Raw genomic sequence first — 19027 nt, 5'->3', positions numbered from 1 at the left:
CAGAACAAGTAAGAACTGACTCCAATAAAATGCATCAATGTTAAAAATAAAAGGGGGGAAAAAAGAGTATATTTTCTCCTCTTTCTGTATCTAGCTATTACAATTAACCTCTTTTGTCTTTTGTAGCCCAGGCAAAGACAGCAAGTATGTGATTCTTACCTCAATCAGAAAAATTCCCTTAAAATTGTTGGATATGTGTTTTTTTCTGACTTTTACATTAAGAATCATGCCCTAGGAAATTTCTAGTTTTGCTTAAATTTATAGTCTTCTATAGTCTTCTTTATGTCTTCCATTCCTTTTATTTAACATACTGTCTTGTCATTGCTATTTGGCATAACCAGTTGCTTCAGTGCAGGGCTGAATTCATTCTACTCTTCCCATATCAAAAGTCACAACAATAAAAATTCATATAGGAGTTACAAATCTTTTAAAAATCTCAACTAAAAATTATCTGGGTTGAATAAAAAAAAAAAAAAAAAAAAAAAAGAAAGAAAAATGGAAATTAATTTAATATAACTGCATCCTGAATTTTTCTCAGTCAAAAAGAACTCAAGGAAAGGTCTATAACCTAACTTACCACACACACCTGCTTGTTGATTTTCTATACATTTCACACCTTCCAAATGGAAGTTAAACTACAATAATAATAATTTAAACTGTCAATTAATTCCCCAAATAATTTAATGATCACAAAAAGTCCAGATATGGGAAATGAATTATCCTTCACTGAACCAATTTTTCATTCATGCTTCATAAAAATGTTTGAATTCCCATATGATGTCATCATCTCAGCATTTCTCAACTTGTCTCCCCACCTGAAATCACAGTTACTAGTAGTTCAATTATACACCTGAGCAGCAGAAAGGCTGAGGAATATTGCCCTTTTTTCAGATGCCATTCACATTTTCAGCACTTTCCACTTTCCAGAATACTTTGGGGTCCTCATTTCTCAAAAGGAAAGTCATGCACAGTTCTTAGGCTGTGGGAAACCTCACCTGGAAACAAGGCCAGCAGAGCAGTCCATTGATTCCACAGCCCTAAAATGTATTGGCCCCAGTTTCCACTGCAGAGCTGCTACTGTGCTATGAAGTTTGTGGGGTGGGTTTTTTCTGACTTTTGTTTGCTAGACTTATTTGAAAAAAACCCAAAAAAAAAAACTTTTTCAACTTTTCTGTTTCCAGCAACATAACATATATTGCAATTTTTTCAGCAATAATTATGAAGTAGAAGGATGAGAGGAGGGGTAGGGAAGCAGGCATGTGGAGATGAGAAGCATTTTGCACACCTAAATATAATTTATTCATATGCAACAGTATATGCGTCCAAGATTTTAGGAATTCATCTCAATTATATCTGAATCAAGAACAAAGGATGAGTGAATGGTTGCTGAGTTTACTCTGCTCTCTCCAATAATAAAAATTGAAAATAGATAAAAATTACATTTAAGAAATTATAAGACCCTTACCAACTTATTTTTTCCTCAAGACACATTCATGACTCTTAGTAGCATTAATAATAGCTATGTTTTTGAAACTATGTGCAGTACTAATGAACTTTGCTATTTTGAGGCAGATCCCTCAGTGGATAATCTTTTAATGACCATACATTTATGGGTTTCTTTTTCAAAATAACAGCATGAAACAAGAGAAAGGAAATGTTTAATCCCAAAATGCATGCATACAATCCTTCTTACAAAAAAAAAAAAAACAAACCCAAAAAAATCCCAAAAAACCCCCAAACCAAAACAAAACAAAAACCATCAGTCCAAAATGTAACTTAGAAACATTATGGCAATTTTGTTAAGCTCTTGTTTTTTGCCTAGAGCATGAAGCAGTCAGACATGAAAAAGATGTTCCCCTTACAAAACCAGGTAAGCAATCCTGCCTTTTATTTTGCATATTTATTTTGAAAATGTTATTTAAAGAAATAGTGAAATACAATTGCATGTGACAAATGTCAAGACCGTGGCCCTGTGATCCATTTTGATGTATAGAATGGCCCTGACATTCTGTACCACAAACTAAATTGCACTATACATACTTGTAATGCTGGTTGTCATTTTAAAATATAGATATAGGTATATATCAAAGGTCAAATTTCTGCTTCTGTAATTCCACTGATGTCAAAGGCATATGCCAGCAAAGAATCTGAACTGCTTTCTGGAACTGTTTACTTTAAATGGCTCCATTTTGCTAATTATTTGTGGGGATCTGCCTTTTATTTGGACTTCACAACAGAGTTCACCCCCCAGGATGAGCAATACTTTAATTTTCATCCTTTGCAGGTATCATATGATATATTATTCAGATCTTGCTCTGGCACTATCCATCATCTGTGGTCAGTGTCTCTGATATCATACTCATGCACAGTCTCACTTGCTCAAGACAGCAAAATTGATGCTGGTGCTGGAAGGAGCATTGTTCAGTTTCACTGTGGACTTTCATCATGGGTTTAAAATATGTCTGCTCCATGCTTCTTCATGAAAGGAAATAAGTGAAGAGTTAAAATTTGTATTGTTAATATTAGTCATTCTCAACCCTAGCAAAACAATTGCAGTCTGTAAATCAGAAGACTCCTACTACTATCATTCATTATTAGATTGTTATTAATTACTGTGAGATTAGTAAAAATATGTTTTGATGTGTGGAAACATATAGAACAAATAAAAACATTCTCTGCCATAACCATATTATGCTGAACCTGACTGTTTTGATCTTTTTCTTCCCTCTTTTTACTTCTCAGTCAAACCAAAAAACACTGCAAGTATGTGTAATGATTTATTTCTTATGGAATATAAACCTTCTTTTCAGATGCATTTTCTCTCAATTTGCATTTTTGCAACTTTGTCATGTTAGATAATGCTATTTTCTTGCTTATACTACAGATATTCTTGTATTCTGTCTGCTTACTAACAGCCAAATACAACAAAATCAAGCACATTTATAATGCAATATGTGAAGCTGCAAGATTCAAACACTGTTTCCAATTTTTGCTCCCTAGAAAATGATGTAAATTACACTGGTAGCAAAACCGATATTCTGGTGGTTTTAGATGAGTGTAGATGTATAATTTATATTTATGCAAATATATTGTTTATTAAAAATAAGAAAATAGCATGTAGCATGACTGAATTTGACAACCTTGTCCTTACTTCTTTTACCGTTTGGAAATTACTTACATCATTAATTCGCTAAGCATATTGTTTGCCTTGTTCCAATAAAAGCTTTTTTAAATAAAAAACCTAAATTAAATTAAAGAAGAGAAAGGAATATTTCCAATTTAGATTAGTTTTAAGGAGGATTCAAGGGGAATTTGTCACATTGCAGAAAACTTCCACTGAAGTCATAGAATAGTGTCCTTTTTAAGGTCATTTTTAAGGCAGGCTTCTGCCTTAAACAGCTGAATACTGGATCTATGCTTATTGTGGCAAGTCATTACACATTACATTTTGCAAAGCATGGTCAGATAAGGATCAGAAGGACCATGTTTGTACTATGTGCTTTGAATTGTGAAAATGCTGAAGTGTGAACTTGCACAGATGAATTAGCTGCTGCCTCTTTAGCACAGGAACTGTGTTTTCTTTTTGGTGCTGTGCCTGGCACATCAAGACCATGTGTCATTCTGATGGAAAGTAAGCTGACAAGGCAAAGCAAAAGGATTCACTTAAACTTCCTAAACCAGTCACCTGTGCTAGGTGCTTAAAGTTAGGGAGGATGAAACCTGCTCTTAAACACCTGCAGGAAAACAGTGTTGCTCTGAACCTCAGATGTGAAGTGGAAGTGTGAGCACAAGGCATCTGAAATGTGCCTATGCTGAAGGATCTCCATCATCCATGAGCTGCAATATTCCGAGTTATTATTGCAAAGTTATTACTTCCTGTGTAGCTATCCATGGGCTTATTTCCATTTTTGCCAGTATTTTAAGAAAGTGTTGTTCTATTTAATTCTATTATTCACTTTTGTTCAGTCTTGTTTTCACTGGATCTGTATATTGACATGTAATGTCTTCTGCAGTGATTTGTCTGAAAGACCCAGTGATGGCCCTCACTATTGTCACAGATTTAAGTGACTAATTCCTTATGCTTTCATCACAAAAATCACTGTATACAATGTTTTGGTTTTTTTTTATCAAGAGCTATATTGCCCTGGTATATTGTGAATATAAGAAATAGCCAGGATATTTTCCCTGACCTTTGCAGAGGGGTGTTTGTACTACATTCATGAGATTATATTCTGCTGCTCGAAATGATTATAAAGGTTAACAGTGTCTTTAGAAAAAAAAAAAAAGAAAAAGGAAAAGGAAAAGGGAAAGAAAAAGAAAATGAAAAAAAGAAAAAGAAAAGGAAGGAAAACCAGTAACAAGCAGACCTATGGTCATTTACAAAATACACTGTCTCTTTTCGAACAAACCATCCTTGAATAGATCTAGCTTAAGATTTTAAACACCAGAGCTATCTATTTTAAATTGACTTTCTCCACTTAAAGGAGAACACTTAGATGGATCACTGCCTTCTTTATTTATGGAGGTCTATATAGCTTTGCTTCATGTATTTCTTAGCCAGGTGTACAGTCTACTTACCATAACAGGAACCTAGCTATCATGTAATTCAGTATGAGATGTGGTAATGAACACAAAATACCCACTGATTTTGGAGTTCAGGTCCAGTAGGAATGTAAAATAAATTAATATATTTATCCTGAGCTGAATTCATTCATGCATTGTATCTTGTTCAGTCTTACTGTAAAAGTAAATGTGGTTTTAGTAAAGAAATTGGATCATTAGGGAGAGCAGGTATAAAGACAAGGCTGACTTTGAAAACTGGGCAAATTAATGACACATACATTTTCATAGTAGTAATTTGTTGCCATGATGTAACCTGGCAGGCAGGTATAGACCACACAGTCACTCACTGAATTTTAAAAGCAATTAGTAAATCTTATTTTCCTCTATTTCTGTTTTACTGTACAGGGGGGTCTTTGACAACCATTGACCATTGAATGTGTAATGAAACAGAATTTACTCCCTGCACATTGTGAGACATTATCTTGAAGAGAAAACAAAGCTGGTGGTAGATCTTACACATGCAGGAATACCAAACTGTAGTTTGCAGTCAAGAGGAAGGACATGTAGGCTGATATTTTAAAAAGACCCTAATAATTGGCAAATTATATTCCCATTTAGGATTATAATGAAAGCCCCATAATAGGGTTAATATGTTTCTCAACATCGTCAGAGTAAGTGGAAGTTTGTTGCTGCATTGAGAAGAGGGAATGGCCCTTACATTTCATTAAACAGGGGCTCAAACCAACTGCCCTTCTGGTAAACAGTCTCCCCCTACCTGACTGTCTAAGGAAATCCATTAATCCAAAATTAGGGTACATGCACCTAACTGGGCCCATCCAGATCCCTCAGAGAGACACTTCCTCAATTAGGAAGTGAGAGCATGAACCTCTGTCCTAGAGTTAGTACCACAGAAAAAATCTTAGTTCCTTCTTCTGAAAATGAAAAAAACATATTAATTATTCCATGGGCAACAGTGCAGTAATGTGTCAGCTTCCAGAAGCTATGAGCAAGATTATATACAAAGAGGTAAATATTAAAGGACTTGGGCATGTCAGCATTTAATAGCAGCAAAAGTGGCCTTTGCAGAATGCCCATGGTGCCTAAGCATTGAGCACTGACATTTACAGATCTCCTTATGGGCCAAGACTCCAGTGGAAGTTTCCTGAGATGTGTTAGGGAAAATGATGCTTAATTTCTCAGTCTGTTGAAAAAATATTGACTGAAACATTTTCACCTTGGTGTGAGCTCATGTTAATCTGAAGCCAAAACTCAGCAGGAGGAAAAGTACAGAGATAACTCAATCAAAGGAATACTCTGAAATGTTTTGTGACCTTATTCCTTTTTTGTCCTGCTCTAAGCTCTAGGAAAAGGAGCTTTGCTTTCATTCTTTTTCTTTCAAATTTTTTTTCTTACATAAAACTGGAACTAATGAAGTAGTGGTGGGTAAAAAAATTCTTGGATTCAAAATGACAATGCTAATTTCTTTGATTTAAAAAGAGTGATGACGATTTACACCAGAGAATTTCTATCCTTTGGATTGACCAATTTTTATCAATTATTTTGGGTATTATAATAGCACCAGAATATATGCTTCTCTTGTGCTAGCTGGTGTGGAAAAACTCTCAAGAAATTTTATTCTTAAAAGGCAAGGCAAACTGCTAGTATGGAAGAAATTTAGATAGGGGTCAGATATTCAAGGTCAGTGTCACTCTTTGGTTGGGAGATGTGGACAGTAAGAAAAGACAGGTAACAAATTGAATACATTTTTTGAAAAATAGTATAGTCAGCTATAACCTTGAAGACACACTAAAAAATAAGTATGTTTAAATATTTGCTTGCTAGAAATCTTGGATTGGCTCAGTGTTTGCATTTGCAGGAATCATTGCATGCTGGATTATAGTACTTTAAAGAGTGAGACTCTTAGCTTTCAGTGTGAAATTCTACATACATGCCCATTGTTAAGGCATTTTTGTTTGTATATTAATACCCTGCAGAAAAGTTGCAGATGAAAGAGAAGATCTATTTAAATGCCCTAAAAAAACATAGTACTGAAATTCTTGTTCTTTTCCTTCCCTTCCCTGCCCACTTTCTCTTCATTGCTGTTATTTTCCTGGAGAGCCAACAGCTGAAATCCCAACATCAGGTAAATATTACATTTTTCCAGTATTACTCATGGAAAGAACTAATGAACATAGCAGTGTTGATGAATGCATGCTGCTCATCAGTGAGGGACAGTGATAACATAAATCAGCATGGGTGAAGGGACAGCATTGCAGCCACACAGGTCTCTGCCATGGGCTCTTCTTTTCATCTGGTTATGTGGTTTGCACTGTTCACCTGCAGCACATTTTGGTGAGCTAGACACAGGTGATCCTCACAGAAAGAGCTGGTGTGCATCAGGTGAGGTCTTCAGAGGACACTGAAGAAAATGTTACTACAGCTGGCTGGACGATGCAAAGTGAAAATGAACCATTTGAAGGTAGCCAGCTATTTTTCTGCTGTAGTCAGCAGGGAATACTGAAATGGGCTCAGGTGTCTAAAGTGATATCCATTGCTTAATTTCAACCTGTCTTGTTAAATGGAGTCAGAACAAATGCATTTTCAGCTGGGGAAAAAGGATGTGGAAAAGGAAACAGAACGTGCTCTAAGTGAATATAGATTCAGAAAAACACCCCTCAATAAAATAAACCATAATCTATTGCTGCAGGACTTCTGAATGGTCTCATATGATAGTTCTAAAGGTCCATCAGCTCCATATTCTGGGAATTTTTGTTTATTTCCTTCAGATGTTTGAGATCACTCTGGGAAAGAGATTAAGAAGCAAGCAATAGGCAGAGGCCTTTCCTAGTGTATTTTGGCCACAAACAAATAGAAAAATCTGGCAGTAGTTAGGAAATTACAGAATTCAAATGCTAAAGCCTTTACCAGGATTCTAAATTACTCTGCAACCAGCAATATTCAAACAATTTCTAACAACTCTACACAAAGCCCAGAACTGGAACTGCCACTAAGTGTAGCAGGCACTGTTACAATATTACAGACATTGTAAACATGCCATGAGACACATTTACCACAGTAATTCTTCCAGGGAAATTACTGGGGAGAGAATCTTTGTGCAATGTACTCGTTGTAAAAGCCCTGCATTTCTGATGCCTATCACTTAATGTTATTTCTTTGCAAATCTTTCTAGCCACAAGAAAAACAAAGACAACTAAGGAAAAAGAAGGTAGGACTTTACTCCATGTGTTCATATAGATGTAGAAGATCACAATAAAAATAGTATGATATTGCAAATTTGCATGTATTGTTGTTTGAGGCAACCCCTAAAATATCTGCATTAATTTGCAAAGAAATTTATTTGAAAACTCTAAATAAAGTCTATTCAAAGTCAGTTTACTGAACTTTAACTGTGCTACTTTTCCTTTGTAGAGAAAACAACTGAGAAGAAACAGCTGAAAGATGAAAAAACTAAAGGTAACAAAGGGATTAAAATCTCTGCAAACATCAATAAAAATGCAAACATTTAGGTTTGGGGGCTTTTATGGGATTGGAAAGAGGAGCTTTTTCAGTCTTGCTACATACATGCAAGTAAGCCAAAATGATGAAATTGTACATAAATCCCCAGTAATTGAATGTCTGGTGGCTCCTTTGCATATGAGCATCAAGGATTCCATCAGCACACCCAATCTGGCTGCAGCAGTGCCCTGCCTGTGACCCTCCTGGCTGGCACAGCTGTGACCTGTCCTGCCCCCAGCACTGGGGCTGAGGATTAGCAGTCCCCACTCAGTCTGCTTCCAGCTCCCTACTGAGGCAGGGCAAAGTTCATCTCCATAGCTTGTCTGATGGCTCAGGTCACCAGCTTCATGCTGGAAAATAACTACTCTGATAACAAGGAGCCCTTTTTTATACATGAGACAGAATTTATGATCACCCATATTCTGGCTAACCTCTTGGACACAGCACTGCCTTGATTGTTTTCTCACAGTAATATGCAAATGGAGAAATGGTTTTTGTTATATCTCTAAACATAATTAATAGCAATAAATTACAGTATTTTATTAGGTAAGTGATTGAAGACATGAACATCTCCTCTACATTGGTTAAATGCAATGACTTGCATATAAACTTTGCATATTGAAATCCTGAACCTCAAAGGATAGCAGTGGAACCAGAGCAAGTTCACTAAACTTCTACCTAGAAGCAGTTTGCTTATATGGTTATACTGGACAGAAAATTTATCTGTTTAAATTATGGACTAGGAGAGTCAGGCTTTAAAAAAATCTGGTTTACAGAAATTCCTATCTGGGACATGATTCCAAGAAACAAACATGGTCCTTACTGAAAAGTATTTCCATATTTTGACCTGAAACTGTAGATTAATTAATTGTGGGTTTTTTTGTGTCCCACCAGTAAAAGAAGATCCACGACATCAAAATGTGACATCAGGTACATGATTTTCCTTTATTGTAAACGATTCAGGAAAGTTATGATTTGTTGTTTGGTTTTGTTTGGTTTGTTTTGGGTGGGAGTTTTTTGTTTAGTTTTGGTTTTGGTTTTGTTTTTTTAAGGGAGAGCACACTTACAGCATTTTCACATTTCTAATTCAAGTCTATTGGACAAGATGTGAGACAAGCCAGGGAAATCAAATCCATAAATCTTGCCCCTGTGAAGAATGAATTGCTGAAATGGTATTGCTTTAGCACCTTCCTAAATTTTTAAACATATATTCATCTGATTACTTTATAAAACAAGAGGTCAGTAATTAATCTGGCAGTTCAGTATTTAAAACAAATATATTCTCCTCATGGAAAATATTTTCTGTGGCAAAGTCACATAGGGAGAAACATGTTCAGTTTGTTTTCTCTCACATTAATTCTGTCCCATCACAGTCTGCCCCAATTCCACTCCAGCAAAAAGGGTGAATAAAGATGGGCATCTCAGGAGAAAATCTCCTTCCATTGTGTAATCTTGTCTTTATTAGTTTACAGCAAAATGAAATATATGTTCCAGATTCTTGACTACTATAAATTAAATTAATAGCTATGACTTCAGGGCAACTGCATTATTTCATGACAGACAAGGGTCAAAGTCTTTAATCTCACCTGAGATCTAACTGAAAAACATCAGGTTTACACAGAAAACATCTGCAACATGTGAATATGATTCCTCCTAATGCAACTTTGTAGTCTTAAATTGCTGAGGAAAGTATTTCACTTCTAATCATCCAGACTGTTTTGTTGTACATGCTTTTTTGACCTCGTTACTGTAAATAGAATGATTTAGATTCCTACAACCATGATATAAAATGTGCAATATATGTGCAATTATATGCATCTATTTATTTAGAACTATATTTTTATCCATATTTAGAGACATTAAATCATAGAATAATAAAAAAGATATCTAAGTATAAAAGAAGTGCAGGACAATCTGTTTTCAAGGAAGAGAAAATGGAATTTAAGTGCTAAGAAAAAACTTGGATTTGTCACCATGTGAATTATATGAAAATATTTGCACACATGGCTCATTTTGTTTTATAAGGGCAACTACATTTACATAAAAGAACAGCTTTTCTTATTCTTCATTTTATTTTCTTTAATCAGGAACACAGAGATATGGAGTCAGATGTACATGTTAATTCCTCTTGATTATTATGTTATCCACTGACAGATACAGAAGGCAGAATCCATGCTATCAGAAATTTAATGCTGTTTAATTAACACAGAACTTTTATAGATCAGGAAGTGCTAGCCATAATATATAAACAGAACATTAAACCAAAGATTTTGCCATGAGAGAAAAGAATTCACCTACGCATCAAAATCCCAAATTTAGTGTAAAACTAGAAATTTTCTCCAACTGGATTTTCTCCTGCCCACCACCCTCCTACAAAATTTACATAATTCAAAAATTGTGTTTCTATGACTTTAGTTTACATTAATTATTATGGTTGCAACTATTAATTTAGTTGTACATTATCACTGGGCAATTTTTCTCAACTGGATGTTTCTAAGATCATAAGCAGCTCTGTGGAAAATGAGTTCTTCATAACTGGCTTTACATGTTAAGTGTTTTCAAAATATTCTTTGTCTGCTGAAAAGAATAGGTAGCTTTCAGACAATGGATGAAAGTTTTCTAGAAGAACGTCAAGGTTATTCTTTATGGATGTTGTTTTTAAGTATAAGTTACCCTTTTATGGATGTTGTTTTTAGGTATTTGCTCAAACTGAGAATTTAAAAGTTTAGACCAAGTCTCAGGTCATGTGTACTTGAATTGCAACTTGATAACATTTCCCTGTTCTGTATGTAGATGAAGCCAGTGGTTTTTTTTCCCAGTGCACTGAATGCTATTTCTTTTTCTGATAAATGGAAGTACAAAAGGATTTACACATTCTGAGCTAATCTAAAACTTTAAATACTAAATCTTCATTCAGCCTTCAAAAGCTGAATAAAGTAGATTCCCATGATCTTGGATTTTTTTCAGAACCCTTCAACCTTTCCCTGATATTAAAAAGCAATCAGATAGAGAAGAATAAGCAATTTTAAAAGCTGTACATAGCTGCAATTTTAGAATGTTTCACATTTGAACAGAATTTTAAGCACTACTTTACCCTTCATAAATAATGGTTCTATGTGCAGTAGACACTAAATTTCACTCTCTTGTAGATCTGCAGGCAATTAATTAAAATGCTTTCCTCTCCTTTTTCCTCTCCTAAATGTCAAAGATGACACCTGTATTCAGACTAAAATTTACCAACAGAAAAAAAAAAAAAAAAAAAAAAAACCAAAACCAAACCCCACAGGAATTCTGGGAAATTCATTTTTGTCTCTATCTTATAACAAATGTATTTGGAAGCACACAGAAGCAGGTTTTTTGACTCTTGGCATGAAATTCAGAGTGTACAAATTCAATTCTCTAGTGAGGATTATCTACCATACTCTTTATATGAACATCTGTACCCTTATACACGTTCTAGTTTGTTTCAAGGCTAATATCAAAGAAAATCTAAAGGGATCAAAAGTTGATTATATTTATTCTAACTGCCTTCCAACAGCCCTCTTGGATGACAGCTCTGGAACCAATGCATATTGCATTTATAATACAGTCAGTTGAAGGGGTTGACATTTTTACTGCCCACAGATGTGCAAAAGTGGCAGAAATAAAGGGAGGCTGTGTTGCAAGAGCGTGAAAAGTGAGAATTAATGAAACTGATGCTATTCTCATATGTATTTTCTTTTAATTAGAGAAAAGTGTGTATTATTCTAAAGATCGAGTGAAACCAAACCACTCATGAAAACTTCCTTGTAAATAGATGTGTCATAAATAGACTTACATATATTATTATGTAATACTCATATATTATTAGACATTTGAAACTTTCTTTGACATGAGTGAAACTTTATTTGATGTGGAAACTGTTAAAGAACTTGTTAAAGTACTTCTGTGAAAACTGGAATTAACATTCAGCAGAGTTGGAACACTGCTTATATGAACATACTATGCAAGAATACTTATGGAATGAAGTTAGATTTTTCATCTACTGCAGTGATAGAGATTCTCAAATGCAATACCAATTCTCAAACATTTTCTAGCATAAAGAGCAATCATTTCATCATATTATCAATACATATTCAATGCCACATATTCATCACCACATGGAAACCTCAACAACTGCAGGGGTTGAATTCATTATATGTCTTGTAAGTGTGTGGGGATTGGTTTATTACTGAGGTTGTTTTAGTGCATTGCACTTTCTGTCTAGTAATACAGTTTCAAAAGCAAAGAAAGTTTTATTTGATGTGAGGTTTGATATCACAGCCATATGGAAGACTATGAAGGAGATTTCTTCAGTGCTATGGGAATGTAAACTTGTCAGCAGTGCACTATGTGAGATTTTTTTTCCCATATATAACTATTTTGAAAGAGAGTAACACCACTTCATTTTTTCCTTGGTTCTAGAGCATCTGAAAACTTTGGAGTAAAATATGATCTTCTTCATTGTTCTGAAGTAGCAAGTTTTTTCAATTTCATTAAATACAAACATTGTTAATATTCTATAATATAGATGCATTGAACAATTTTTTTTAATATTCTGCAATAGTCAAAAGAGAAGGCAAGAACTTTGTCTCTGCAGTGAAGGTAGCTCTCATCTACAGACAGGTGATGAACTGCAGATACTATATTCTCTACTCTCCTTGCCAACCAGTCTCTGTGTCTCTAATGTATGATGGTTCTGACATACTCTCAGCAGTTTCTTCCAGAAATTCAGCTGCATAAGCTTATACTGTCTGGAATTTTCTAACCAGAATTCAGCAATAAATTACTAGTATTTATGTTGTTGTTTTCTGGACATAAAAAGTGTTCTATTTGCTAGAATATCATTAGAAGAAACTGACACTCTGAGAAGTTTCAGAATTTCTTGTAAAAGATCTCTTTTCATTTATTTACAAGACTTGTTTCTGTAGGTTATTCTCATTAAGATTTTCTGGGGTGTTCATCACACTCCAGTACAAGAACTCAGCATTAGAGAAGGATGAACTGTGCACTAAGGCTGCTTGCAGGAGAGTCCATGTAGAACATCCTCCATTCTGTGGATATACAGGAATGTCCCAACATTTCATGTTGGTCAGAACTGTGAGGACCAAGCCTGTATTATGTAGGCCTTCCAGCAAGTTGCTGTTTGTCATTCCATTATTCTGAAGTTGACTCTTAAGCAAATACTTGGAGACCAAATCTCATCAGTCTTGTCTAAATGAAGACATGGAGGAATACTGCCCATTTAGAAGATGCATATGTCCAAAGGGCACAATTAAACCATGCTTAATGCTGGAGTGGAATTTATTAAGAATTAAGGTGACCTTGATTTCAGTTAGTTTAACCTACTGTGAAATTTTCACTGAGGCTGCTTTAATTCCAAATAAACATTTTATATGGACTAATAAACCTCTTTTTAATTTACCGTGAATTAATCTTGCTGATTGTTTCTATGTAGAAAAGACATAGGGAAAAATTTAAGCCATATTTTGGTAACTAGGTAAAATGAAACCTTTAGATTCTGTCCTGAAACTGACTAAATGTCACTGGAAAATTTCTAATAGATTGTAATAAGTTTTGAAATTCAAAATCTGTAGATATACCGAAAAGAAAACAAAATATCAGGTTTTATGTTAATGGTGAGTTTATAAATACCCTCTCATCATAGTGACATTATACTTTAAATTATGAATCCAGAGATGTTATTTAAATGCCCAAAGGTTTAAGTCCTATCTTTCAAAACAAAAAAACTTCATGGTGAGAATCTACAAGCACCTTGGGTTGATGTTATTTCTTCTACAGGAGATTTTTAACATCTATCCCTAGATCTAATTTTTTTATTTTATATTTTTTGCTATATTTGGTAATTACCTTACCTTGAGTTTATTTATTGTCTAGATTTGTTTTCAGTCGGAAAATACTGAGGTTGAATCTCAATCATCTTTGCCTTATGACAAGAATTATTTGGAATCTGTTTAGAGGCAACCTACCCAGAAAGCAATCATAAGTTTTCACAGCTATCAACACAGTGAAAAAAGAAGGGATGATTCCATTTAGTTTAACAAATAAATTCAGTTAATTGTAACAACTAAATATTAGCTATATGTTAATAACACTTGAATATTATTAGCTATTCAGAACCTTTGATTATTATGCAAATAATTATTGAGCTGTTCCACAACCATGCTTTACAGATTTCATTGATATACTCTTATTTAAAATCTATAAGATATAAATCCTGAAGATCTATAATCAGAACGAGTCCTTGCCAATCAAATCCCTGTCTAAGATAAAAGGTCAGAGACAAAATATTGTTTTAGAAAATTCTGATGTCCAAAAGAGTGTGTCAGAGAGGTTCCATAAAGCCTAAGGTTTATACATCCATAAGGCACATTACTGTGCAAGCAGAGAGTTTTCTGTATCCTACATCCCTGCTTTTGAAACAGGGAAAAGTGCTGGAGTAGTGTTCTTTTCCCACAAAACACTCATTAGGATCCAGAAACATGAATAACAATTGCTGTCTGCCAGATGTGTTTTGATTACAACCAAGCCACCTTCATCAGGCCCTTTGTCACATCCTGAGGTGTCTCCTTAGACCTGAGATCACCTCTGGTGGACATGCAGGTGGTTTGGAACCCAGCTCTTTCCAATGCCCGCCGATGAGAGACTGCAGGAGGCTGTTCTTAGAGGTTTTCATGGTTGTTTATTGTTGCTTATCTCAGGAATGCTTTGTCCAGCGAACAGCAGTCTGCTCGCCAGACGTCCATGGCAGAATCCGCCTGGCAGAGGCAGGACTTATCTTTTATAGTCTAAACTACGTACTAGGTATTTACAAATGACCCCCAATACAATACAATCTTGTTACATGGTCCAGATCTGTTCTCATCCAATCTAAAAGTGCCAGCATGTCACCCAGCATGGATGACATGAAGAAGAAGGAGGAAGAGGTATTCACACCCCCAATTCTCCATCTTGGCCACGTGTCCCTTATCACAAACATTTTAGAAATCTGCTAATTCTACATTCTAACAGTCCAATTTACACTCCATTTACTTTTGTGGCTTGCATTTCTTCTCTCAATGTTGGCAAACTGCTCCAAGGAGCCATATCCAGCCCCCGAGACACCTGGGTCCCATTCCAGGGTCTTTGGGGACCCCGCCAGGGGGGTCTTAAACCTTCCAAGGAAGCCAGAGGAATACTCTGGACCCCCACAGCCCTTGACAAAATGCAGCTGCAGGTACTTTGCTTTTAAAATGAGAGAGACAATGACAGTTCCTTTATACCTTTGTAGTCATTGTGTAGTCTCCAAAGGGTTAAGAGGATACTCTTTTGAAGCCCTTTTCAACTGGAAAGCCTCAGCTTTACAGTTTCTATTTTCCTGGAGGGCACCAGAGCTTCCAAGTTACAAAATAATGTAGGTGGAGTTCAAGCTGCTTGTCCCTCTCAACTTTGCACAATTCCAGATCCATCAGTACAAGAGTCATAGACAAGACATCTATTAGGTAGGTCTGTTTCTGTTTCAGAAACCTATTATGTAAAATACTTCAAAATGGTTACTGGGTAAAATAATTGCAGACTCATTTTTATGCTCCCAGGCACACCTAGTAATGTATGGAGATGGCTCATGTGACTCATGCATATGCACAGCACAAAGTTCAGTATCTGGAGAGCTCTGCAGCTTGCAGTACAGAGATATTTCCCGTTGTCATTGAAGATCTGCTTTGTGAACATGATTTCAAATGGTACTTAACCTGAATCTTGCTCAAAGTGTCTAAAGTCCACCCTAAATGTTGGTCCACAAACATTATTAGACCTCTCCTACTACACTTAATAATGTGCCACATGAGCTGGGAGTTGTTTTCTATACCAAAAGAGGATGAAAAAAGTTCTACCAGAGAATACACTAAGGGAAAACTCATAGAGAGTGATCCTGGAAATAAAGGACATTTGGAAAAAAAAATAATTGGAGCATAAGCAAAAAATGCAAAAGGTGATCAAAAGCTGAGATTTTTTACAGTTAACTCATTAATTGATTTCTTCTTATGTTAATCTCAAAATTTATTTGTCTAGCAAATTATTAAAGAAACATCTATGTTTTCTATAAATGCAGGACAGAGTGGTGTAATTAAATATGGGGTCATAGCTTATGGAAAAAGAAAAAAATGAAAAAGTTTATTATTTAGTACACTGGTTTAGGTCCAGTAGAAAGAATCTCTTTTGCCTAAATTTGAAAAATTAATCAAATTAGTAATGTTATTTATGCAGTTGAACAACGAGTTCATTCTTTTCCCCTTAACTGTGTCAAAACATTTTTCTAAAACTAAACTAAATGTCTCCAAACACTTGTAAATACACATGAAATTTATTTCAAGATAAATGAAGCAAAAATATACCTGTATAAGTCTCTGACCAACTTTGCCACAAATAAAATATAAATGTCTAATGTCTTGGTGAACATTGCTATGTTAATTTTGCCCTTTAGTTTGACTGGCATATCTTCTTAAATCACATTGCATGAGAAGAAAAAAAAGTACATATTATGTATTCCCATGACATACTTTGTGGGAGTAAAGTTATATACAAAATTTAATTCTTCAGCAGTTTTCTGAGTCAGAGATTATTTATCTTTGTTTCAGATAAATGGCCATTTCTTCAAATCCCTCTTCAGCTTTAGGAAAGTAATTGCTGCCATGTTTTTTCATCAGCATAGGTTTTGTTTTTAAAAAATTATCAGCTAAAAGCAGGCATCCTGATATTGGAGTGAATTCATGTTTCCAGACTATAATCAGTATAGTGAAGTCCAGTGGAAAAATCCTAATTATGTGATGCAATTTTTTAATCAGTGGCAGCAGATGTTGTAAATATTTTAAGAAGATAGCCTATTGAGTTCCTACAGCTTCTTCCTGTCTTCCCTTATTCCCAGAACTGCAAATTCAGGGTGAGGAAGGCATTCTAATTTAGCTCCATTTGTCATTGTAAGTAGCAAACAGGCATAGATCTGATATTTTCTGATCTTAAGCACTTAGAAAAGAGCATATTTTCTCCGTGGTAAATCAGAGAGAAGCTTCTCCAATGGGTTACTCATCCCTGCAGAATCTGAATTGCCTTCCAGCTTTATGTCACATGTCTAGAGCTAAATCCAGAAGGTAGTGCCTCCAGTGCCTGCTAAGTAGGGTGAATTTGGTTCTATCAGGCTTTCCCAGCAGTTCAGCTTTATTTGACAGTTTCAACACTGTCTCTTTACTGAGTTTTTATTGTCATAAAAGTCTGCTGTTCCCAGCAGAAGAGTTCTCACTGAGGAAGACAAGCGTGTGGACATAATGCTACACAAAACCCAACAATCCCCCAAATCTTTATTTAATAAAGATTTCAGTTAGAAATGAAGAAATCACTTATACCACCAAACACTTGCTTCCTTTTCATTTGCTGCTTAACTGTCTTATCACACACTGTTCCTTTCCTCTCCCTTCTCCTCTCCTTTCCTCCTTTCTCTATCCCATGCCTTACAGCAAAATAAATATATGGTATTAACTTCCAGTTACTTGGTATCCATTCTTATTAACATGAAAAGACCCCTGATTGTTTATTTCTTCTTCTTTGGTTTTATCCTTATTTGTGTACATAAATCTGTTTTTATGCAAAATTTAAACCAGTCTTTAAGTGAATGATAATTATTTAGAAACAATTATTTTCTTATGATATGTTGAAATTACATTAATTGAATGTACTGGACGTAGGAATAAGTTGACAATGTAATTTCAACATGCCTAAATTTCATGACCAGCACATGTTGTGTCCTACCATGACACCATCAATGTTTATTGAGCAATAGCAAGAGAATCCAATTCGATTTTGCTGCCCACCAAAATCACTGTAGTTTCCTATAATTACTATTGCACTGTGAAAAAATTCAATAAGTTCTGATCCCTCTCATATACATAAAACTTTTTGAATGATTCATCCATTTGCTCCTATGTTTCAGTAATAAAACAAATCATGCCAGTACTGGACTCCTTTGAAAACTCAATGCTAGCAAAATTGTAAAGCCTGTGTTCTCTGATTATTGCTATGCTTTGTTGAAAATGTCTGCATTGCCACTATGTGTTGCACTGTGGTTTTACTCTCTAACCATACTGTGCATGGTTTTACTGTCTAACAAAAATCATCTTTTTAATGACTTTTGGGGGAATGTCACTTTGGGGATATTCACACATTTATGGGAGAATTACGTGGTTTGTGTGCAGTGATCATAACATGGAACGTAACAATATTCCATAAATATACAGCTTATTTATCCATTTAGCCTCCTCACTAGACAAAGCAAGAGACAGCTAACAAAATAGAGAATTTTTTCCCTAAATGGTTGCTAGGCATAATATATCACACTCAAGCTAAAAGAAAGAAATAATAAATTTCCCCTTCTATTGCAGAATTGGTTTTCTTAGAATAAAGATCACATTCATTGAGCTTTGTTGTTTTATTTCAAAAAGAACATTGACTTTGACAAGTGATAGATCATAACTTTTAACCAGTTCTGTTCCTTTAGTCTCATATTTTTTTTTACTATGATGATATTTTCCCCTCTAACGACATTAACTATAATGAGAGTGCCTTTCTAGTGCTATTGATTTGGTACATTTTCATCATATTTTATACTAAGGAAGTACTATTAGAGACAAGTTCTACTGACTTTGTACTGATACTATTTTTTTCCACATTGAAACATTGATAAAGGCTCATTTCTTTTGTATATTTAGTAAAATTTGGGGGCAAATTTGGGACCACAGACACTCATATGGAGCAATCTTCTGCGTGTTCTTTTTCTCTGTTGAGCATAATTTGTGAGAAAAGGCATATTAACTCTTATAAAATAAATCTATTTTACCTTCTCTAGACCTTGCTGGAGAAGTTCCACAATGCTTGAAAAAAA

The 19027-nt window shown here is 35.0% G+C and overlaps 1 protein-coding gene across 19 annotated transcripts in view; it reads left to right on the top strand.

Annotated features, from left to right (window-relative positions):
* The window catches only part of TRDN (triadin), a 228971-nt gene that overhangs the window by 195513 nt on the left and 14431 nt on the right, over window positions 1-19027 (top strand). For 15 of the 19 annotated variants that reach the window (XM_056487101.1, XM_056487093.1, XM_056487098.1 and 12 more), the window contains 7 exons: window positions 127-144; window positions 1823-1870; window positions 2743-2763; window positions 6680-6706; window positions 7754-7789; window positions 7993-8037; window positions 8974-9009. In XM_056487101.1, the coding sequence (XP_056343076.1) occupies window positions 127-144; window positions 1823-1870; window positions 2743-2763; window positions 6680-6706; window positions 7754-7789; window positions 7993-8037; window positions 8974-9009 (231 nt within the window). The remainder of the gene's footprint in view (window positions 1-126; window positions 145-1822; window positions 1871-2742; window positions 2764-6679; window positions 6707-7753; window positions 7790-7992; window positions 8038-8973; window positions 9010-19027) is intronic. The other 4 variants (XM_056487094.1, XM_056487085.1, XM_056487087.1 and 1 more) reach the window with 3 other exon arrangements.

Source organism: Oenanthe melanoleuca, chromosome 3 (assembly GCF_029582105.1).
Source record: "Oenanthe melanoleuca isolate GR-GAL-2019-014 chromosome 3, OMel1.0, whole genome shotgun sequence".
Lineage (NCBI taxonomy): Eukaryota > Metazoa > Chordata > Aves > Passeriformes > Muscicapidae > Oenanthe > Oenanthe melanoleuca.
The sequence above is the reverse complement of the archived record's forward strand: the minus strand, read 5'-3'. Positions and strand labels throughout refer to the sequence as shown.